This window comes from Oncorhynchus clarkii, chromosome 22, assembly GCF_045791955.1.
Source record: "Oncorhynchus clarkii lewisi isolate Uvic-CL-2024 chromosome 22, UVic_Ocla_1.0, whole genome shotgun sequence".
NCBI lineage: Eukaryota > Metazoa > Chordata > Actinopteri > Salmoniformes > Salmonidae > Oncorhynchus > Oncorhynchus clarkii.
In genome coordinates this window covers 17758186-17782122 of record NC_092168.1, presented here as the reverse complement: position 1 = coordinate 17782122, position 23937 = coordinate 17758186, and the positions used below count along the sequence as shown (strand labels likewise).

At 43.8% G+C, this 23937-nt stretch overlaps 1 protein-coding gene and 1 pseudogene across 1 annotated transcript in view; one reads left to right on the top strand and one right to left on the bottom strand.

Annotated features, from left to right (window-relative positions):
* The first annotated feature begins 212 nt into the window (after positions 1-212).
* Positions 213-4593, top strand: LOC139380086 (toll-like receptor 7; annotated as a pseudogene).
* A 2273-nt stretch (positions 4594-6866) lies between these two features.
* LOC139380558 (FERM and PDZ domain-containing protein 4-like) overlaps positions 6867-23937 on the bottom strand; it is a 59524-nt gene continuing 42453 nt past the window's right edge. The window contains exons 3-17 of the mRNA XM_071123322.1: positions 20912-21072; positions 20491-20593; positions 19659-19704; positions 18526-18630; positions 17896-18003; positions 14715-14846; positions 14089-14208; positions 13682-13818; positions 12956-13082; positions 12693-12782; positions 12375-12557; positions 12040-12169; positions 10887-11918; positions 9246-10496; positions 6867-8774 (exon numbers count right to left, since the gene is read on the bottom strand). Coding sequence (XP_070979423.1) covers positions 7384-8774; positions 9246-10496; positions 10887-11918; positions 12040-12169; positions 12375-12557; positions 12693-12782; positions 12956-13082; positions 13682-13818; positions 14089-14208; positions 14715-14846; positions 17896-18003; positions 18526-18630; positions 19659-19704; positions 20491-20593; positions 20912-21072 — 5116 coding nt within the window. The 3' untranslated portion in view covers positions 6867-7383. The remainder of the gene's footprint in view (positions 8775-9245; positions 10497-10886; positions 11919-12039; positions 12170-12374; positions 12558-12692; positions 12783-12955; positions 13083-13681; positions 13819-14088; positions 14209-14714; positions 14847-17895; positions 18004-18525; positions 18631-19658; positions 19705-20490; positions 20594-20911; positions 21073-23937) is intronic.

Genomic DNA, 23937 nt, shown 5'->3' with positions numbered 1-23937 from the left:
AATCTGTCCCCTCATGTCTACAGTAAATTTCCTCCTGGTTTATGCTATTATAATTAAGATGAACTGTATCCATACTTTTTCAATAAATGTTACAAAGAAAGGATGAGCAAATGCTGAAGAAAAGCTGCATCGACCCACAATTTAATTAGTACTGCTGCAAACTGCATAAATGTATCAGGATAAGGTAAGACCCAGACCGTATCGAAGTAACAATGTTTATTACAGCAACAGAGGCAAAGGTACAGGACGGCAGGCAGGCAGAGTTCGGAAATCCAGATGGGGCAAAGGTACAGGACGGCAGGCAGGCTGAATGGTCAGGCGGGCGGGTTCAGGACAGGCAAGGGTCAAAAACCAGGAGGGCGAGAAAAGCGGCTGGGAACAGATCGGACAAAACGCGGGTAAGCTTGACAAACAAGACTAACTGGCAACAGACAAACAGAAAACAGGTATAAGGTGAAACAGATCAGGGCGTGACAAATGTTAAATAATTCAGTGCACTATAAAATGAAGGTGTACAGTGTTAGATTTGATTAACCAAGAAAGCTTACATGCTTAAAACGCTGCTTATGCATTATTTAATTAAACCTGCACCACAATAGATAACATTGATTTAAGGAATATCAATAAAAAATATATATATTTTGGGAACTTGACCTTACGCAACAGCTGCATGCCTATTGACAGGTCTCTGTCGTTTGACAAATGGGAAGTGAAGACACTCGCACATTGTTCTCACTGTCATCATCATAGTTCACAATCTTAACTCTCCTTTCATATTATGGGAAGAACAGAAATTAACCGTGAGAATTCTTATCTACACAAACATCTGATCAATGTTGTCTCACATGAGTGTAAGAATAACTTTCATATGATAATACAAGTGGCTTGCAAAAGTATTCACCCCCCTTGGCATTTTTCCTAATTTGTTGCATTACAACCTGGAATTAAAATGTATTTTGGGGGGTTTGTATCATTTGATTTACACAACACTTTGAAGATGCAATTTTTTTATATTTTTTTTTATTTTTTTGTGAAACAAGAAATAAGACAAAAAAATTACTTGAGCATGCATAACTACTCACCCACCAAAAGTCAATACTTTGTTAGAGCCACCTTTTACAGCAATTACAGCTGCAAGTCTCTTGGGGTATGTCTCTATAAGCCTGGCACATCTAGCCACTGGGATGTTTGGCCATTCTTCAAGGCAAAACTGCTCCAGCTCATTCAATTTGGATGGGTTCTGCTGGTGTACAGCAATAAATAAGTCATACCACAGATTCTCAATTGTATTGAGGTCTGGCCTTTGATTAGGCCATTCCAATACATTTAAATGTTTCCCCTTAAACCACTAGTATTGCTTTAGCAGTATTCTTAGGATCATTGTCCTGCTGGAAGGTGAACCTCCCATCTCAGTCTCAAATCTCTGGAAGACAAACAGGTTTCTCTCAAGAATTTCCCTGTATTTAGTGCCATCCATCACTCCTTCAATTCAGACCAGTTTCCCAGTCCATGCTCCGTGGGATGTTCAAAGTTTCTGATATTTTTTTATAACCCAACCCCAATCTGTACTTCTCCACAACTTTGTCCCTGACCTGTTTGGAGAGCTCCTTGGTCTTCATAGTGCCGGTTACTTGGTGGTTCCCCTTGCTTAGTGGTGTTGCAGACTCTGGAGCCTTTCAGAATATGTGTATATATACTGAGATCATGTGACACTTACATTTCACACAGGTGGACTTTATTTAACTAATATGTGACTTCTGAAGGTAATTGGTTGCACCAGATCATATTTAGGGACTTCAAAGCAAAGAGGGTGAATACATACGCACGCACCACTTTTCAGTTATTTATTTTTTGAAACAAGTTATTTTTTTAATTTCACTTCACCAATTTGGACTATTTTGTGTATGTTCATTGCATGGAATCCAAATAAAAATCAACTTAAATTACAGGTTGTAATGTGACAAAATAGGAAAAATGCCAAGGGGATGAATACTTTTGCAAGGCACTGATCATTTCATGACTATAAAGTACTTGAGTACGTGCATCTATTGTGTTTCTGGTGGATGGAGAGAAACAAAAGATTGATAAAAAAATAAGAAACTGGTGATGCCGAAAACATTAATACAAAGATCACAATAAAAGGATTTATTTAAGCATAGATCTGTTAGTTTTAAGTCTATGTAGAACAACATAGGAAAGGTCAATAGAATCAGAATATTTTTTGGGGGGAAAATGCCCTCATAACCTTTTAATATGTTAACCAACATCTACAATTTCTTTGTTGATGTGTGCCACTGTCATGTACAATTTATTTGAATCCCAGCAAACAGAAGTGATTGGTTTCTATACTTTTATATTTTATTGAGCAGTGAATTTTAATCTGAGACTTGTTGTGTCCTGTGGTTTAAGAGGCAATAAAACTCATTATCAATACCCCTCTAGTAATGATACTGTCCTTATTCCCCCTGTCAGAGAACAGAGTGCCTATCCCCCCAGGTGTGTGTGGTGATGCTGCTGGGCCTGTGGTGCTTCTACATGCTGGCAGCTGGAGGCTGGTACCCAAAAACTCTGCCATGTGACATCAACCTGGCCAGCAATGGGAGCGGGGTCAATGTGGACTGCACTGAGAGAGGACTCATTTCTGAGAGAGGACTCAGGAATGACATTTCCAAAAACATCACCAATATAACTGTCACGAATCCCGCCGAAGATGGTGCCTCTTCCTGTTCGGGCGGCGCTCGGCGGTCGTCGTCGCCGGCCTATTAGCTGCCATCGATTCCCTTTCCTTTTGTTTCTGTTAATTGGGTCTAATTGGGTACACCTGTATTGAGCTAGTTTTTTTTATAGGCTATTTAAGGACACTAGGCCCGCTGGGTATTGTGCGGGCTTGTTCTCTGTTTATTTGGTGTTGGTGTATTAGTATGATCGCTATTTTTCCGGACAGTTTTAGTCCTGTGTATTTTGGGACGGGTTGTTTCATGCGCCCTAGTGTTTTGCATGTCCATGTCTCCGCTGTCGTTGGAATAAAGATCAACGGAAGGAATTACCTGCTCTCTGCGCTTGACTCCTCCACTCACCATTCATAGAAGTCGTAACAATAACCCTCACCATCAATCACATCCCTTACATAAACTCCACTTCCTTACAGGGCCTGGAGAACATCATGGAGATTGATATGCGCTGCAAGATCGGCCACAAGAACCACATGTGCACGGAGAATGTGACCATCGAAACAACACCTTCAAAGACCTGAGGAATCTGAAGGTTCTTTATCTCCCTCCGAACCTCATTTTGCTCAGTCTAGAGGTGAATCCAATATATACCATTCTGAAAAATAACCTCTCTGACATCACTAATGTACAGATTCTTTATTTGGGTCCAAAATGTTACTGTCAGAAACCCATGTAATGTTTCCTATCAAATTAAGCGGGGTGCATTTCTACAGCTTGGTAACATTAATTTGCTATCCCTCAAGTCAAATAACCTATCCTACATTCCCCCCAAAATTACCATCAAGTCTCAGAGAGTTGTATCTCTATAATAACAAGAGTTTTATATTTTTACCCAATTTGAGATTCTTGACGTAAGTGGAAACTGCCCACGCTGTTACAATGCACCATTTCCTTGTGTTCCATGCCCTCACGATTCACAACTTCAGATAAATTAAAATGCTTTTAAAATGTTAACCAAACTGAGGATACCACGTTTGCAGTAGTAACTCCCTCACATTTGTACAGTCGTGGCCAAAAGTTTTGAGAATGACACAAATATTAATTTTCACAAAGTCTGCTGCCTCAGTTTGTATGATGGCAATTTGCATATACTCCAGAATGTTATGAAGATTGATCAGATGAATTGCAATTAATTGCAAAGTCCCTCTTTGCCATGCAAATGAACTGAATCCCCCAAAAACATTTCCACTGCATTTCAGCCCTGCCACAAAAGGATCAGCTGACATCATGTCAGTGATTCTCTCGTTAACACAGGTGTGACGGCTGGAGATCACTCTGTCATGCTGATTGAGTTCAAATAACAAACTTTTGGCCACGACTGTACTTATTGCGTGGTTTCAGAACTGTACAGAGCTGCGAGTACTTTATATCTCAATCAACGTTTTAGCTAGATAGATAGCAAATGCTAACTTCCCACAAGCTCTAACCAACCTCAAATAATTGGACCTGTCTTTTAACTACGAGTTGCAGAAGTACCCAGCTACTCTGAACCCGAATCACTCATTCTCCTTCCTGAAATCCCTGAAAGTATTCACCCTCAGGGGCTTTATCTTCAAACAACTGACCCATGCAGACATCAGGCCACTGATTCCTCTAAAGAACCTCAAGGTCATTGACCTGGGCACCAACTTCATCAAAATGACCAACCTCAGCACTCTAATGGAGCTCAAAAGCTTCCAAATAATCAATTAATTAGACAATAACATATCGTCCCCCTTCTCAAAGTGGTAATTCTGTGGATTTTTCTGGAGGGGAAGCCTTAAATGGCTCCCCAATGTCAGATGCTGAGCACTACCACAAAGGAGAAGTGAGAGAGATTCATTGGTTTAGATATGATGAGTATGCATGCAGCTGCAAATAGTAGGACAAGGAGGCTCGGACACTGAATTCATTCGTTAATAACTGTGCAGCCAGTTTGGAAAAAAACTGGATATCAGCAGGAATAACATATTCTTCCTTCACTCCAGATTCTTGAACCTTGCTAACATTAGATGCCTAAATCTCTATGGAAATTCGATGAGCCGAAGTCTAAATGGTTCCGAGTTCACTTATCTCACTAACTTAAAGTATCTTGACTTCTCATCTAACTGTCTCGACCTTTTCTATTCCTCAGCATTTCAGGAACTGAGAAGTTTAGTTATGTGAGACATAAGCCACAACAACCATTACTTTGAGTCTTAGGGTTTGACTCATATGCTGAATTTCACCAACAATTTGACCAATCTGAAGATATTACTCATGAACTACAATAACATTTCCACCTCCACCAACACAGAGCTGGAAAACACTTCTCTGAAGAAGTTAGAATTCAAAGGTAACCGTTTAGATATGCTGTGGAGGGATAAGATACTATATACAGTACATTAACCCGTTTCCGAAAGTAGTTGATCTGAGGGTCCTAGACATCTCTCACAACAACCTCAACTCCCTTCCTCAGCAAGTCTTTAGACAACTGCCAGACAAATGTACTGAGCTCTACATCAACAACAACATACTGAAGGTTTTTAGTCTCCACATGGACTCTCTACCGGTACCCCCCTGTATATAGTCTCCACATTGACTCTCTACCGGTACCCCCCTGTATTTAGTCTCCACATTGACTCTCTACCGGTACCCCCCTGTATATAGTCTCCACATTGACTCTCTACCGGTACCCCCCTGTATATAGTCTCCACATTGACTCTGTACCGGTACCCCCCTGTATATAGTCTCCACATTGACTCTGTACCGGTACAGTCTCGCTATTGTTTTTTACTGCTGTCTTTAGTTACTTGTTACTTTTATTTCTTATTCTTATCCATATTTTTTTAAACTGCATTGTTGGTTAGGGGCTCGTAAGTAAGCATTTCACTGTAAGATCTACACATGTTGTATTCGGCGCATGTGACTAATACAATTTGATTTAAATTGTCTATGACTCTGTTGTACAGTACACCCTTTTAGGCTACCTGGCTAACAGTAAAATGTTTGCTTGCTAGCCTAATTTCCTTTCATGGGCAACGAAAGCCAGGCCAGTTAATTAACATTAGCCTACTACATCTAGCTATATGTTGAACTTCCATCCTCTCAGGCCAGGAGCACTATGTATGTATTTATGGTTGGTATAGAATCGCTGTTATAATCATTGACCAGTATGGAGAATTATGTAAAACCACAAGTCCAAATCCCTATTTCTATCTATGGCTAATTTAGGAAATTGCTAGCTAGCCTCCGGAGGACAACAACACAACGAGATGCAACAATATCCAATCTGGCTTCCTTTGACACTTTTTTTTGTGCGCGCCAGGACCCTTCACTTTTGAGCTCACTCAGTTTGGCTATTCTTTTTTATTATTATTATCAAGGGAGGCCAAATGCTCACTGGCTTCCCTTGCATTCAATGCTATGGGTGGCAACAAGATCACACTCTTTTTGATCAGACAGCATCAGATAGATGGGCAACACATACTGAGATAGAGGGGCGCTGTTTCCTTCGCTCGGATGCTTTCTCCGTTGAGATACATTCAGCCTCTTGCGAATTGAAGGACATTTAAGAAAACACAGAGACATGAAAGAACAATTGTTTAGTATATTTTTTTGTTGCAATTTTTTTTTGGGGGGGGAGAAGCCTGGCTTTCCTTGGCATACATAAATACATGCCACTTCTTCTCTGTAAATAAAAGTGAAACCTCAGTTCAGAGAAACACAGGACAGCTGGGACGTTAGCTAGTAGCTGTGGCGATAAACTGTACAGCTTGTGCCTTCAAGCAACGTTACTCTGCAGATTATACATTATGCAGACAAACTCTCCGGCCTTCAAACTTAGACAGTCCATCATCATTAATGCAAAATGCATGATCATCACCCTGGACTTAGTAAATGGTAAAACAGTAAATAATCAAACATGATTTAATACAACCAAACACGGTCCAGGAGAGTTTTGAGTATAAATTATGCAATTTTTTGTGACAAATAGGTTTTAGAGAAAGCTGGAGAAAGCCCCACTCACAGTAAGCAGAACATTACTTGGCTTTAGAGAACAATAATGTTTTTTAATTGATCATTGAAATGGACCTTTACTTTGTATAACAATCGTTATGAGAATAATAAAGGAGGACAATAATCAACTTCAGGTTGCAACATTTTTTACTTTTAATATGTTATGGTAGTGCTGACAAAAATAAGAGGAAAGTACTCAGTGAACATGTGCAAAGATTCATAAACTATGTCGGTTTCAGCAAATGAAAAATATCGACGTCATAATGGACTGTATCATATCATTTAATTTCTTGTCTTGCGCAGTGATTTGTCTAGAGCTCTTTGTCACATAATATGTATCATGTGTAACATAATCATTCATACAAATAAATACAGAATTATTAGTTGTTCATCTACACATTACACCCCAAAAGGCGATTATCAATTTGTAAAAGTATACTTATCAAGTAATATCAGTTTATATACCATTAGGAACATGTTCTTCTTCTCAGAGGCCTGAATATAACCACCTTTAAAAGTGTATTCATGATTAATAGAGTTTATTTGACTTTACATATCAAACAAAATATACACAAGGCAAGGTTTTGTCACAGCAGTTCACATTGGTTTGGGTCGAATAAACCCACGTCTCTTATGTATGGCTTTGAAATCGCTAATCAGAACCGTGTTATGTTTACTTGTAGAGTGTTGTCAGTGAGTGACTCAGTCTGTTGACGATAGCACACATGGTGGTGGAGTGACGTGTCAATGCATTCACACTTTGGTCATTGGGGGAACTATCCAAAGCCGTTTCAGCAGCCTGGAGCAGACACACATAGTTCATGACGACCTCGTCCACCTTTGCTACCACCTCGCGCTGCCGGCTCTCAGGGCTCAAGCCCTCCACCAGTGACATGCAGGCCTGTGTTAAGCAACAGACCGTGTGGAAACTGTGAGTCAGGGAGAGCAGGGTGTCCTGGGGGCTGCCTTGCACCAGGGCCATGTGATTGCAGGCGCTGCCCAGCTCTAGGGCCTCCATGGAGAGCAGCTGACTGAACCTCCACAGGTCGGACTCACTAACCTCTGACCTCTGGCCACCTCCCTGGCATACACCGGAGCGCACCAGACACATCATATCCAAGGCATCTCTCTGTGCATCTGAGAACCCCTGGGGGAGGGTGTAGGTCTTTCCCTTCAGTAAGTTGACACGGCTCAGCTTCGCTCCCAGGCTCATGCTGTTCACAGTCACACCACTGGCCATGTTGAGCTGTTCAGCCACAGCGGAGGGTTCAGATCCAGAGGCGTACAAAGAGACTGTGTTCTCTGCGTCAACTCTGGGGCTGGTAGGGAGTGACTGTGCCTTCTGACCCCCAGAGAATGGCTGGGAGGTGGGGCTTTCTCCTGCTCCACCTCCGACTTCATCGTCATCGTCATCATCAGTGTTGGTCTTCCTCTTGGGGAAGCAGTGTGTGAAGGGCCCATGGCACCTCATCCAGGTGCTGCTGTCCAGTCTGGGTAGTGGCACAGCTTGGAGCTGCTTGGCATCCAATGACGCTGGCAGCATGATAGAGGTGCCTCTGAAGAGCTTCCTGCCAGAGGACTGAGAGCTAACTGATCTAACAGACCATACTGATCCCTGGGACAATGACAAGCTCTTGGGAAGTGTCTTGGAAAAAGCAAATCTCCTCTGTGGCTTGGAGGGGTCGTCGGGTGACTGGACTCTCTGGGCACTCCTCCCACTCAGCGTGGCTTTGGTTTTCTCCAACAGTTCTTCGAGGCTCCTGGAGCCCGGCGTGATGCTGCTCCAGCTCCTTCTCAGCATCCGACCCCTTTGCTGCGGTGGCTTCCTGAGGCTGCCTGTGATAGGGTCACATGGGTGTAAGCTTGAAGGGAAAGCCTGGGCACGGCATGGGATGGGCTCAGTGCAGAGGCACCCCTGCTGCTTTGTGGCACTGGGCACACTGGACTCTGTGCTGCTGCTACTGGTTAATAATGGTGGTGAGGTGGTGGTGGCGGCGGCGTTGACCTCGTTGGAGAGAGCAGAGGAGGAGTCTTCCCCTGCATCCGTCTTGAGCTGGGTGCAAGCTACACTAGGGGGAGCAGAAAATCAAATAGAATCGTTAAGCATCTCCCTGACAACATGGTGCATTGCTTTGATCTCTAACCTTTTCCTGTTTTCATTAGAGGACTTTTTAGTAAAATGTTGCTCTAATTGTCCTTTCATAACAGAGAGTGGGGTAAAGTAGAATAAAGGTGCATTTCAGCACTTTTATCAGATCTCTGTGCAGCAAGTGTTACATAATGAACCAGTACACAGCAGTATTTCTTCTACCAATCACATCCTCTACACATGTATGCACTGTTGCATGTCCTTAGCTAGTGACATGCTTGTTATTGTCTTCTGTCTGAATGGATAATGCTACTCTGACACCATTATGCATATCCTAATCCCCAGCTGGTGAATAATTTATCAACAGTCTCAATGTGCTCCTGGAATTGTGTTTACCATTTAAGCGCACAGACGTCAAAGGAAAAGACCGCTCTATTTAGTTGTACCTGTGGTTTCTTTTATCTTAGGCACCCGGTGGCAGCCATCTCCTCGTTTGGTACCGAATCCAGGCTCGGCACTGGTGGCTGCGTGGATCTTCCTCAGCAGGGTGGGATCTATGGTCTGATGTCTAGCCTTGCCCTGCTGTGTCCCCTGGCCTTGGGTGCCATAGACCTTCTCCTCCCCACTAATATAGCCCAGCCCCTTGAGGGAAGACTCTGAGAGCAGATGCATGTTTTCCTCAGTGCAGAGGGGAGAGTCCATGGGAGTGACACAGCTACTGCTTCCTGAACTGCAGCCAGCATCTATGGAGGAGCACTGGGAGCTCTGGAGGGAGTGGGCGCCCTCGCTGCCCTGTAACAATGACATGCGCTTACTCAGGTGATACTCGTGTAACCGTGTGACATCCTGCTGGGCTGAGGGAACCCTTGTCTGATGCTGCTGTGGGTCACTGCTGGGTAAATTGGCTTCCTCAGTACTGTAGGGGACTTTGGCGGGGGAGCGGGAATGAGAGTCTAACTGCAGGCTTCTCTCATTTGAGTCCTGCTTGTCTCCCTTAATTGTTCCCCTATCAGAGTGCGAGGCTTGTGAATCAATCACACAGTCTGGGGAAAGATTGTCCGCCATTTTGTTTTCAGGAGGCCGGTGATATCTTGGGGGCTTCTCTCGATACGGATAGGGTGTTCGCCCCAATTCGAATTGGTTCATGTATGGAGGTTCCCTTAGAATAGCATTATATTTGGGTGGGTCTGAATTATATTTGGGTGGATCCCCTCTATTTGAATTCTGGATGTTGCTGTGTCGTTTTTCTGTTGAGTCATCGTTATCTCCCTGAATCCTGCCTTCCGTGTCACCCAGCTTCCCTGGCTGCTTTTTCATCACAGAGCCCCTGTGCAGTTTGTTGAAATAGTCGGTGAGGGACTTGGTCTCCATGGTCTCTGGCTCCATCTCTCCCCCATCTGAGTGGAGGATCTGGGTGGAGGACACAGCTGAGGACTTGGCCCCCTCCTCCCCCTCTTCCCAGGTCTCCTGAGGGTTCTGCTGTATGGCCTTTCCTTCACAAGGTGTTATGGGAAACTTTGTTTTCTCCTCAGTCAGAGTGTGGTAGCCCTCCGCAGTGGCCACATACAGTCTCAAATGGGTTTCAGAGAGTTTCTGGGCAGCGACCAGCTCTGAACTCTCCGTCATCTCTGAGGAGTTAGTCTCGTTGCCAGAGTCCGATGAGGACTCGGGGCTAAAGGCCCTTGATATTTCTACACCTGTGTGCCACAGAGAGACAGACATTTTATTAACACATTTTACCTGAGGCGTCTTAGAAATATTATAAAAAAGCACACAATTCATTGGTACAAAGAGTATGAAAGCTGTGAGTTGAAACGCATTTGTGCGACTGATCATAAATGATACTAAATAAATAAATGATCCACAAAACAGAAAAACAACAAAAAAAGGACTGGAACCAAATATGAGTGAAATACAGGACATTTTTTATGTTCAAAACGAATGAAACAATCTGCACACTAAATGGAAACATAGAACAAAATGTTTTTTTTTATTGAAAAATCAACAACAACATATTTAAAAGTTAATGGCTGGAACATCCGCATGGTGTTAATGAATAAACGTTACAATAGTGTAAGAAGAAGAACCTGTGCTATTTTCTGACTGTGGGTGTGGGCTCTGCTCCTCAGAAGCCGCAAGGGCCTCCAGTGCCTGTAAGGTGGACACCACAGCATCGTCCAGGGCCCCCTCCACCTCTGGGCCCTCCTCCCCCTGTGTGGGGACTGAGTCTATGAGGGATACAGGGATATCGTCACGAGTCCCCTGGCCCTTTCTGACATGCCCCTGGGCCCCACCGTGCTGCTCATCCTCATCAGAGCTGTCCCTAAAGCCTGGGGGCGGGGCTGCGATGGCCAGGTTGAGGGAGTGAAGCAATACATCCTCGTTATCCTCCTCGTCTTTACCCTCTGGCGGCGGGGGCAGGGAGGTCAGGTCGATGATGTCATCGCTGGACCCCGAGAGCGAGAGGAATGTGGCCTTGTCCAGATCCCCCATCAGCCCCATGTCCTCCTCGCAGCTGATGTCATCCTCGTCCTCGTCGGCGTCCGTGGTGTCGGCGTAGCAGATGTCGTGCAGCAGCGGCTCCTCAATGCACTCGGTGTTGCCGAAGATTTTGGCGCTGTACGGATAGCCCTCCCCGTCCATGGGATCCTTGCTCTTGTAGTCCTCCTCTAGTCGCGTATACATGGGGCTGTGGTCGTGTAGTACCTCTGGGACGTCGTCCATCAGCCTCTGGTAGCCAAGGTTCTGGGGGTTCACACTGTCTAACGGTGGATCCCCGAAGATGAAGGAGACCTTGGCACTGCGGGGGGAGTCCTGGGCTTTGGGTCTGGAGGCACAGAGGTAGGGCTGGGGGTGTGTTGGGCCTCTGGTCCCCCCTCTGGTGTCTACCCTCTCTGCCATGTTGTTCTGGGGTGGCTGCTGGATCTCAGTGATATAGACGGGGGACATGTCACTCTCACTCCTCCCGTGGTCCACGCAGTCTGAGTCTCTGTTAGAGGAGGGCTCCCTGGACGTACAGCGCTGGTTGTTGTGGTGCTGGTGCTCCTCACACCCTCTAAAGGAGGTGCTGTACGCCCACTCTATAGCCTGATAGTTCTGCTTTACTCTGCAGTCATGGCCTGAGAAGGAACCAAAGAGCGGTTGATAATCCCGTTTCTGTGATATCAGTGATGCTAATGTATCAACTTACAGTATTGTTGGCTTTTGAAAACAACAGAACTGTGTAGAGTCTAGACTCACCGGTGTCTGCATTCCCTGTTTTTGCCATGTTGAAGATGGAACGGCGAGAGTCCACTAGTAGTCTGTAGTATCCAGCAGTCAAACAGGCCAGATTCATCGCGTCAGTGGACTCCATTAGCAGAGTGATGGGCTGGAGAATAGGGAGACAAGAGGACGACAACGGACACATTAACACATTGACACAATGTCCTCATTGATCATTAATTTCCTTGTATAATGTTATTGCTGAAAATGCTATTATATAGCTCATTAAATCAGGCTAGATGTCAACTCATTGCATTGATCGTCATGATCATATCACATTCAGTCCCTCTTGAAGATTTGTTTGATTTCACCTTCACATCCAGAACGTGTAGCTCGACCCTGACGTTCTTCTCGTCCTCTGTGTACATCTCGATGCGGTTGACGTGGCTGAAGTCGGCCAGCAGCGCCACCAGGTTAGTCTTGGTGTTGATCACATGACTGATGCCATACCTGGGACCCACTAGTAGGGTTACCTCTGTGTGCTTCTCTCCTTGCTGTGGGCATTGAGCAGAGGGGAAACAATTGAAACACAGTACACATGAACTCGTTAAATGAGATATGATATTCTGATGTTTTGTGTCTTGTTATTCAAATAGTTTGAGCTCAGAAAAAGAGAGGTAGTTATTTACCAGCAGTACAGATTTAAAAACCCGTCCTCCGTACAGTCGCAGGTCACTGAGATACTTCAGATAGTGGACCTTGGCCTGTAATGCTGACAGCTGAAAGAGAACATGAGCAATTTAGGCTATTGACAATACGAATGTGCACAGGGGATTTCTTTTACAATGGAACTGGCGCTGTGATTAGTCACATTGACGCGTTACATTATCTAACAGTGGGGAAATTTACGAGAGGATGACAATTCATGATACAGGAGAGAGAATAAAGGTACCTTTTTTCCAGGAGGTACCAGATTCTGGTTGGTTTTGAGAATGTGTGTTAGAGCTTTCTTGATGTTCTTCTCTTTCATGCTGGACAGTACTGCAGGAGGGAGAAACAGTGCCAAACCCCACTCCTTCCTGTAGAGCAAGAAACACTGGTGACATACGTTTTATGTACAACATGATAGAACAGCAGAATACGTTCCTTCAGGCGAACATCAATCACTTTATAAAGAGAGGATCCGTTGAGTAACCAACAGGTAATCGATTATAATCAACATCCATATGAATTACCTGTGGTACTCACGACATAACAATCAGGGGGGGGGGGGGGGGATCGTTACTGTATCTGACGTGGATGTCGTTAGTCAATCTGACGTGGATGCGATTTGTTCTTTTCAGATTATTCTCAGGTTTCTGAGTAAGTGTTGAGAGTGATGGTGTGAGGGCGTGAAAAGCCCTCATGACAATGTGCTGCCAGATTGAACATGTGAGAAGATGCAGGGCCATGTGTGAACTTTAGGGGACCAGACGAGACATTGGACCTGATCCATACTGACTTGGTGGTGCAGCAGTGTTATATTATCCGCCATTTAGCAGACGCTTTTATCCAAAGCAACTTGCACGCATACATGTTATGTAGCCTATTGGTGGTCTCGGGAATCGATCCTACTGTTCTAGCGTTGCAAGCGCCATTCTCGACTTACTGAGCTACAGAGAAAACACAGGCCACTCACTCAATGTATTTGAGCGAGACTTTCTGTGACTGCTTGGTGTTGATGGTGAGGATGTACATCTGCAGGGCAGCCAGACGCAGGGCCGTGTCGTATTTCAGCTCTGACCCAAATCGCTCCAGCACCACGTCATTGCAGCTCTGAACGAAGAGAGGAGGAAAGGAGAGGAGAGGAGAGGAAGAGAGGAGGAGAGAAGGTTAAACTGGTTGGACTATTGTTACTGACCATAATGCAGTTAGTGAGTTGGGCTCCAAGTCAACACTAGGTAATTTACATTTTTCTGAGCTAATGTTTCTATATGAAATCTTACCAAATGCTTATCAATGAATATCATACAAAAATGTTGATTACACAATCAACATAATAATTTGTTAATCAGGCAGTGTTGTCTTCCATGTGCTGTGAATCACCTGAACATAGAGGTATTCAAACGCGACTGCATCTCTCCTGAGCAGGTCAACGGGGTCCTTTGGGACAAAGCTGATGCGGAAGAAGCATTTCATCTTGTGTGCCCCTGGTCTCTGTGTCACCTAGGACAACAGGCGAGGACAAGGAATTAACATTTAGTGATGAGATGTCATGAATAATGAATAATGGATTAAAAAGCACGGCAAAAAAAAAAAAACGAATCACAAATGTACAAAATAGTGGTAAAATATATATCCTCATTTGTATGCATACAGAAACAACATCAATGTTACAAAAATGTATAAACCATAATGATAATAAATACATAAATCAACAATGGGCAAAAGGTGTAAAACAATATTCCAGACCCATCATGATCATTTCTATCTACAGTCTGTCTTATGGAGGGTCTGCATTGTGCTCTACGTTACCCTACACTCAGTCTGTTCACATACAATCATTTAATCACATGCCCACCACCACCCAATCCCCACTTGCTATGAACGAACGTGGGCCATATTTGAAGGCACTGTAACAGTAACTGAATGAGGCCCTAATATTGTCTATCTGTCGTCTACCCGGGTGTGAGGCTGCTCACCCCACTGTAGATAACCCCACAACGTCTCACCTGAGTTAACATCTCCTGCTCGTGGAGGATCATGAGTTTGCTGGCCGAGCCCTCGTTCCTGTGCTCCAGCATCAGCGAGAAGTGTTCAATACTCTTAACGGAGAGCTTCTCTTGCAGGGTCAAGATGACATCCTTTCACACAGACAGAAGAGACATTCATTATTGGAGACATTATCACGTGGACTGGGAGATGTTTCGTATTGCGTCAGATAACAACATTGACGAATACGCTGATTAGAACGTGCGTTGAAGATGTCGTTCCCATAGCAACGATTAAAACATTCCCTAACCAGAAACCGTGGATTGATGGCAGCATTCGTGTGAAACTGAAAGCGCGAACCACTGCTTTTAATCAGGGCAAGGTGTCTGGTAACATGACCGAATACAAACAGTGCAGCTATTCCCTCCGCAAGGCTATCAAACAAGCTAAGCGCCAGTACAGAGACAAAGTAGAATCTCAATTCAACGGCTCAGACACAAGAGGCATGTGGCAGGGTCTACAGTCAATCACGGACTACAGGAAGAAACCCAGCCCAGTCACGGACCAGGATGTCTTGCTCCCAGGCAGACTAAATAACTTTTTTGCCCGCTTTGAGGACAATACAGTGCCACTGACACGGCCTGCAACGAAAACATGCGGTCTCTCCTTCACTGCAGCCGAGGTGAGTAAGACATTTAAACGTGTTAACCCTCGCAAGGCTGCAGGCCCAGATGGCATCCCCAGCCGCGCCCTCAGAGCATGCGCAGACCAGCTGGCCGGTGTGTTTACGGACATATTCAATCAATCCCTATACCAGTCTGCTGTTCCCACATGCTTCAAGAGGGCCACCATTGTTCCTGTTCCCAAGAAAGCTAAGGTAACTGAGCTAAATGACTACCGCCCCGTAGCACTCACATCCGTCATCATGAAGTGCTTTGAGAGACTAGTCAAGGACCATATCACCTCCACCCTACCTGACACCCTAGACCCACTCCAATTTGCTTACCGCCCAAATAGGTCCACAGACGATGCAATCTCAACCACACTTCACACTGCCCTAACCCATCTGGACAAGAGGAATACCTATGTGAGAATGCTGTTCATCGACTACAGCTCGGCATTCAACACCATAGTACCCTCCAAGCTCGTCATCAAGCTCGAGACCCTGGGTCTCGACCCCGCCCTGTGCAACTGGGTACTGGACTTCCTGACGGGCCGCCCCCAGGTGGTGAGGGTAGGCAACAACATCTCCTCCCCGCTGATCCTCAACACTGGGGCCCCACAAGGTTGCGTTCTGAGCCCTCTCCTGTACTCCCTGTTCACCCACGACTGCGTGGCCACGCACGCCTCCAACTCAATCATCAAGTTTGCGGACGACACAACAGTGGTAGGCTTGATTACCAACAACGATGAGACGGCCTACAGGGAGGAGGTGAGGGCCCTCGGAGTGTGGTGTCAGGAAAACAACCTCACACTCAACGTCAACAAAACTAAGGAGATGATTGTGGACTTCAGGAAACAGCAGAGGGAACACCCCCCTATCCACATCGATGGAACAGTAGTGGAGAGGGTAGCAAGTTTTAAGTTCCTCGGCATACACATCACAGACAAACTGAATTGGTCCACTCACACAGACAGCATCGTGAAGAAGGCGCAGCAGCGCCTCTTCAACCTCAGGAGGCTGAAGAAATTCGGCTTGTCACCAAAAGCACTCACAAACTTCTACAGATGCACAATCGAGAGCATCCTGGCGGGCTGTATCACCGCCTGGTATGGCAACTGCACCGCCCTCAACCGTAAGGCTCTCCAGAGGGTAGTGAGGTCTGCACAACGCATCACCGGGGGCAAACTACCTGCCCTCCAGGACACCTACACCACCCGATGTCACAGGAAGGCCATAAAGATCATCAAGGACATCAACCACCCGAGCCACTGCCTGTTCACCCCGCTATCATCCAGAAGGCGAGGTCAGTACAGGTGCATCAAAGCTGGGACCGAGAGACTGAAAAACAGCTTCTATCTCAAGGCCATCAGACTGTTAAACAGCCACCACTAACACTGAGTGGCTGCTGCCAACACACTGACACTGACTCAACTCCAGCCACTTTAATAATGGGAATTGATGGGAAATTATGTAAATATATCACTAGCCACTTTAAACAATGCTACCTTATATAAATGTTACTTACCCTACATTATTCATCTCATACGCATACGTATATACTGTACTCTATATCATCGACGGTATCCTTATGTAATACATGTATCACTAGCCACTTTATACTATACTATGCCACTTTGTTTACATACTCATCTCATTTGTACATACTGTACCCGATACCATCTACTGTATCTTGCCTATGCTGCTCTGTACCATCACTCATTCATATATCCTTATGTACATATTCTTTATCCCCTTACACTGTGTACAAGACAGTAGTTTTGGAATTGTTAGTTAGATTACTTGTTATTACTGCATTGTCGGAACTAGAAGCACAAGCATTTCGCTACACTCGCATTAACATCTGCTAACCATGTGTATGTGACAAATAAAATTTGATTTGATTTTTTATTAATATGGCGTGTGCCAGGAACGTGCACAGCAGGACTGCAGCATTGGGGACCACCGTGTGAGGGACTGAGGTGTGAAGAGAGGAGAGGAGCTGTGTGAAGCACTCGTTTGCATGACAGATACTGTAGGTGTAGCCACAAATGTATACGTTCTTAAGCAAACAATTTGATGATTGAATACTGCATATCCTAGAAAGATTATGGAAGAAAAAAAAACTCCTCTCAATCAAACCTGTTAAAAATGTAGGATTTTTCACATTCATAATCACAAATATATAGTGGGCAACTTGACGTTAAATGTCAGCTGCATTACATAAAATGACACAGATTAAACAGCACACTTTGGAGATGTTTTGTGTAGGAACACCATGAGAAAAAAGTGCTGGCCTACTTCTTCGTGCACTTAAATGAAGTTACAGCTCACTTGCCTTTGTGGGAGTGCTGTGTGTAATGCACATTTGGATACTTGCTGAATCATAAGTAAAGATAATACAGTATGCCACAGTGATCAAAGAAATAAACTATTCTGTAAGTGGTCTATGAGTGATGTAAGGTTAAATTGAAAAATCGTTTTTTTTATCAATGTCCCCATTAAGATGTCTTAGTGAAGGGCAGGGTGTATTGCTGCACCTTAATGGATGTGTTACTGTCAAACTTGAAGGATTTGGTCTGTCCATTCTCCAGGTACACCTTCAGAACATTTGGCATGAAGAGTAGAGAGTTGTCCTTCACAGATTCCTGTAAATGAGAAGAAAATGGTGATAATTGCAGCCTTTTAATTGATCAGTAGGCTATGCTACACTGTTAAATGGTCACAGTAAGCGTTTAGAGGGGTACATAGTGGCAGGTAGCCTAGCGGTTTGTGGGTTGGGCCAGCAACGCAATGGTTGATGGTTCAAATACCAAAGCTGATAAAGGTGAAAAATCTGTCAATGTGCCTTTGAGCAAGGTACTTAGCCCCAATTTGCTCCAAGGGTGTTGCACTACTATGGCTGACCATGTAAAACAACACATTTCACTGCACCTAAACATATTTTTATTAATATAATGAGAAAACAATGTGTAATGGCAGGTAATGGCAAAGGAAAGAAGAACACGACTGGCATCCAATACAGTTCAACAGTCCAACATATTTTGCAATATTAGAAGATTCAAGGTCAATGTCATAGGTGCATACTTTTAACTTTTGGAAAACTTTGGTATACAATAATATGAGACAGAGTGTGATGAGGTGTTGTAGAACACTACTGTTGTACTTACTGGGACCTGTCCATTAATGATGACCTCCTCTGCAAAGCGGACTTTCACTGGATTAGACTTTAACTTGGCCTTCTTGGCTGCACTGATGAACGCAGATTTGGGAGACTGGGGGGGTTGAATAAAAAACACAGTTGGCAACAGGACCACCTCTTCAGAGAAGCCACAACCAATCAGCCATCCCCCGTGGCGGGAAAAGAATAACGTTCCATTTACACTATCCCATCCTCATCCTCACCCTCACCCTCATCCCACTACCATTAACACTAGTGTTTTCATTCAATTCCCCATATTGTAATACATTAATATGATTAGAGATGCTGTAAGGGTGTGTAGTGGAAGGACACCCCCACTGGTGTCTGTGTTATTGAGTCACAGCACAGCTATGTCTGATAAGTGAGAACAATTCAAGTTTGAATTAGAAGAGCTGGTTCTGCATGCATCTTATGGGATTCTGGAGCTCTCTCGATCAGTTTTTTTTCTGCAAACCGAAGACATTTTCAAGATTAACTTCTTCTCAAGTTGTGAGGCCCTTTCCAGTAGAATCACACGTCAGGCTATTTGTGCGGTCTTTCTGGACGTAATTGCTGCTTTTGTCATATATAAACCATTGTTGAGTGGAAGTCTGAAATATGCTACCCAAAGCTAGGATACAACACAGAATGATTTCTGCCAGAGTTCAAACTTACATGGTGATATTCCAATTATTTGATATACAAGTCATTGTCTATTTTGGTGGTGATTTATTTTATGAATCATAATATCACCTACATTCACAGTAGCTGTTATTGTGGCATTCTATCCATCCTCATATGGTCCTCCCGGGTGCTAACAGCTGTCAATGTGGCAGGTTGAGGTTCATCTGGGGTCTCGTGCTAGGGATTGTTGCTACCATGAGAGGACTTGGACAACTTTCAGTATTCAGTGTTTGGACTGAAATCCCTGTGAGTTAGCCAGGCGAACACTAAGCAGTTACCTCGCCGTTTTGACGCCAGCAGAGACATATGGCCACCTTTTTACGTCTCGGATTGTCTTGGATTCACAGAGACAACAGACACACAGTCCATTCATATCCCAGAAGTTCGCTCTTAATTTTATCAATGGAAACCTTTAAAGATGGGACGATTGATACTTACTGGGTACGGTTGAACCACTGTCAAAACAATGGATTCCTTGCAGCTCCTGCAGAGAAGGAACACAACACAAACAAGTCAAAGAAAACATCATTAAACTGTAAATTAAAAAGGGAAATAAGTCATATTCAAGTACAGCGGAAGTCGATTAATCAGGCCTGAGTCAGGCATTGTTTCTCCTATGCAGTGAGCAGATTCTGACTGCTGAAGTGAGCCCATGAAGAAGGTCTAACAACATGAGCAATCTATTCTAGCCATGCCTCAAGCCTGGCTGTTACTCCTGTAATGAAACAGTAGTTTACTGCTGAGATGGAGCCCAGCACACTGACTCAAGGCCAGGGGAGCAGTGATGGACTGGACTCCTTATGGACATATTTCACTGCACTAATCTACTGTACAGACTCACTCCACAGTCCACAGAATGTAGGTCATATGGCCGTTCAGCCACTCACTCACTCACCTGAGTCAAGCATATAATAAGACACATAGAAATAATTCACACTGGTATATAGTTGGACCCGCATGGTGCAGACGTAGGCAAAGTACTCTACCCCATTACCCCACACTATCTGGGTGTTTCTGGCATTGACATTGAATCTATACATAGGGCATTATCCTTCACTGCAGGTTTTTATTTATTTTTATATTTAGACATTTACTGTCTATTGTCATGACTCACGAGTCTTGGAAATGACTCAGCAAGGCAAGGCACACACAGCTTGACATTACAATGTTTCAGGAAAGAAATGTCCAAATGACTTCCTGTGTGTACATGAATCCCATGTAAACTCAGCAGGGATACTGTATGTATGTTGGAGACATTGAGTTCCTGTACCTGACGAGGTCGATGACCCTCTCCCTGGGGGCGGAGCTAACCGGCTCATCGTTAATCATGATGATCTCGTCTCCTGGGGTCAGTCTGCCCTCAGAGGGACCTCCTACCAAGACACAGGGAACCACAGGGGAGTGGTACCAATTACAAAGTTTCTAGCTAGTAATTCTTCTTTGTTTTCTGGATTCATTGTACTCTTTAGGCGTAAGGTTGGCTAATTTATCAAGTACCCTGAAGTGCATGGTTTATAAATAAAGTGTGGCCTTTCATTGGTTATCATCACCGATTGTTCGCCATCTTTTTGTCATCTGGTCACCATTGGATATACAGTAATACATCTTACTTCCTGTTGATAATGGCTATGTGTGAAACTGTGGTTATTAATGGTGATATGATTGGTTTACAGGTGGGCTGGTATGTTTACCTGGTGTGACTGACCGGACCACCACAGGTTTCTCACTGCCTGCCACAAACCCAAAGCCCAGGACTGGATCTCGTCTCATCTCCACCTTGCGGGGGGCTGGAGGTACAAACTTGTCCCCGTCCAGACGAACCTCCTCCAGGGAGGTGCTTTGGGACACGTGGCTGGGAGAGTGAAGAGGGAAGGGGACAACCATAAGTCCAACAGGTCACTAAACAGGTGACAGTGTCACTACACACCTGAACACCAACAAATCTATTTTTACCATTGGTACTGGTATCGACCTTGTATGTAGTGTATATTTTCATGTGTACTTGTTTTATTGTATTTGATTTATTGTGTGTATTTTATTTATATGACTTAGTAGTATTGCATTGTTGAGTAAGAGCTTACAAGCAGGCATTTCACTGTACTGTTTATAACTGCTGTATCCTGTGTACGTGACAAATAACCTTAGATTTGATTTGACCTTTCATCTTTAAAATGGAGATGTGATTCAGTATATCCAAAATGGGACAAAAGGTGTTAAAAATCCATTTAACAAAATATGTTTTTAAAAAAATCTAAAAACATTGCAAATAAATATAGATGAAATACTACTGTAACTTTGGCTAGTTTCTTCCATAAATCTGAAACATACAGTAGGAGTACAGCAGTAAATGTCATGCTCTTAGATATGAACTGAATGTTTCCCAGTCTATTAAGTTCCTTAAACGTTCAACGCTGAAAAGTAGCATTTAGTCTGAAATTACAAACTACTGCCATGCCTCAAAATAGAACACGTGGGCAATGACAATCTAGCTGTGGTTATATCTTCATGCAGCCTCACTTTTACTCTTGTCAAGAAAATCTCAAACTCAACATGCACACATACTAACGCAGATAACCCACTGGGCAAAAACTGGTTGAATCAAAGTTATTTCAACGTAATTGGCCGACGTATTGTGACATGGAGTCTATGTTGAAAATACATTGGATTGGAAAAATTTTATCTTCTGCTTGGACAGTTTCAACTGTGCAACTGATTTAGTCGACAAGGTAACAAATCATATGTTGGATTCACATCTCCTCAACCAAAAAGAAAACTCAACCACAAATAAAACCAAAATGAAAAGTTAAAGAATGGGATTAAGCCAGTGGCACAGATGGATCTATCCAAGCTCATTTGAATGTTGATAGTTGGCTGTGTTGTCAACCAAACACAATTCAATATTACTTTTGTAATACAATAAATAACCTAAAGTTAAGGCTCTCTTACAAACTAATGTAACATTCAACCTTAACATGAGTAACACATCCATGACAACATTTCAAGGTTACTGTAACTACTGTATACATTGCTTCTTAATCAAAGCCTGCATGTTAAAAATAGCATGCATCGGTTGCAAGTCTGTGAAGTTGTTTTTATTTGTTTAAAAGTTTATTTAACTAGGCAAGTCAGTTAAGAACAAATTCTTATTTATAATGATGGCCTACCAAAGGGCAAAAAGGCCTCCTGTGGGGGCGAGGGCTGGGATTAAAAAAATAAAAATATCGGACAAAACAGACATCATGACAAGAGGGACACCACAACACTACATAAAGAGAGACCTAAGACAACAACAGCATGGAAGCAACACATGAAAACACATCATGGTAACAACACAACATGACAACAACATGGTAGCAACACAACATGGCAGCAGCACAAAACATGGTACAAACATTATTGGGCACAGACAACAGCACAAAGGTCAAGGTAGAGACAACAATACATAACACAAAGCAGCCACAACTGTCAGTAAGAGTGTCCATGATGGAGTCTTTGAATGAATTAGATTTTTTATTTAACTAGGCAAGCCAGTTAAGAACAAATTCTTATTTACAATGACGGCCTACGCTGGCTAAACTGTGCACCGCCCTATGGGACTCCCAATCACATCCGGTTATGATACAAACTGGCTTTGAACCAGGGTGTCTTTAGTGACATCTCTAGTACAGAGAAGCAGTGCCTTAGACAGCAGCGCCACTCGGGAGCCCTGGAGATGGAGATAAAACGGTCCAGGTTGAGTGCTTTTTGAGGCTCGTTTCAGCTGCAGCGAACTGAAGAGAAGCGACCCAGGGATGTGTGTGCTTTGGGGACCTTTAGCATAATGTGACTGGCAGAATGGGTATTGTATGTGGAGGATGAGGGCTGCAGTAGGTATCTCAGATAGGGGGGAGTGAGGCCTAAGAGGGTTTTATAAATAAACATCAACCAGTGGGTCTTGCGACGGGTATACATAGATGACCAGTTTACGGAGTATTATAGAGTAATTGCTGCAATAATCTGTGCAGAATCTCGAAGGGCATTGATTGTTTGCTCCATGTACTTTTTATGTAATCTCAACTGCAATCCAGGTCATTTGGTTCTGCTATTAGATGAAGCACAGTAATAACACATTCATTTGTTGCATACATTTAAAAAAAGATCTAACATTGTATTTCCATCTGATCTTTGCTGTGCCTTTAAATGGTTGAAAGCACAGTGATAAACATTTGGATGACAACTAAACCAAAAATAAGACATTGTTTTTTCATTGTAATTTGGTTGTGCTTTCAGATGTTTTAAAGCATTGGAAATTCAACAAACTATTGGTATTTTGAGTGGGTGATTATAGGTTGTAATATCATTGATCAACTTCTCAACCAAATATTACCCAATTATCCACATTGAAATGACGTGGTGTGCCCAGTGGGAATGTGTGCCCAGTGGGAAACAGTGCTTTTTCCAGATTTAGCACTAAAAAAGTATATGGCAGCATCTTACTTGCATGTGATTCTTCAGCCATATGGGAAACCAGAAATAGAACGTGTGGCCATTGGCCAATGAGCCTTTGACCTGTGTGAGGTGGTGTAGTATGCTGGTGATTAGGGAAGGGCCAAGTCCTGAGGTTCAAACAGAGACAGACTGGCTTCATGTTGGACCTGTGGAACCACTGTGGCTGGCCAACCTGTCACTGATACCTGTTAGTCTGTTGCCCGGCACTCCTCAGTCTGAACCCCGACCA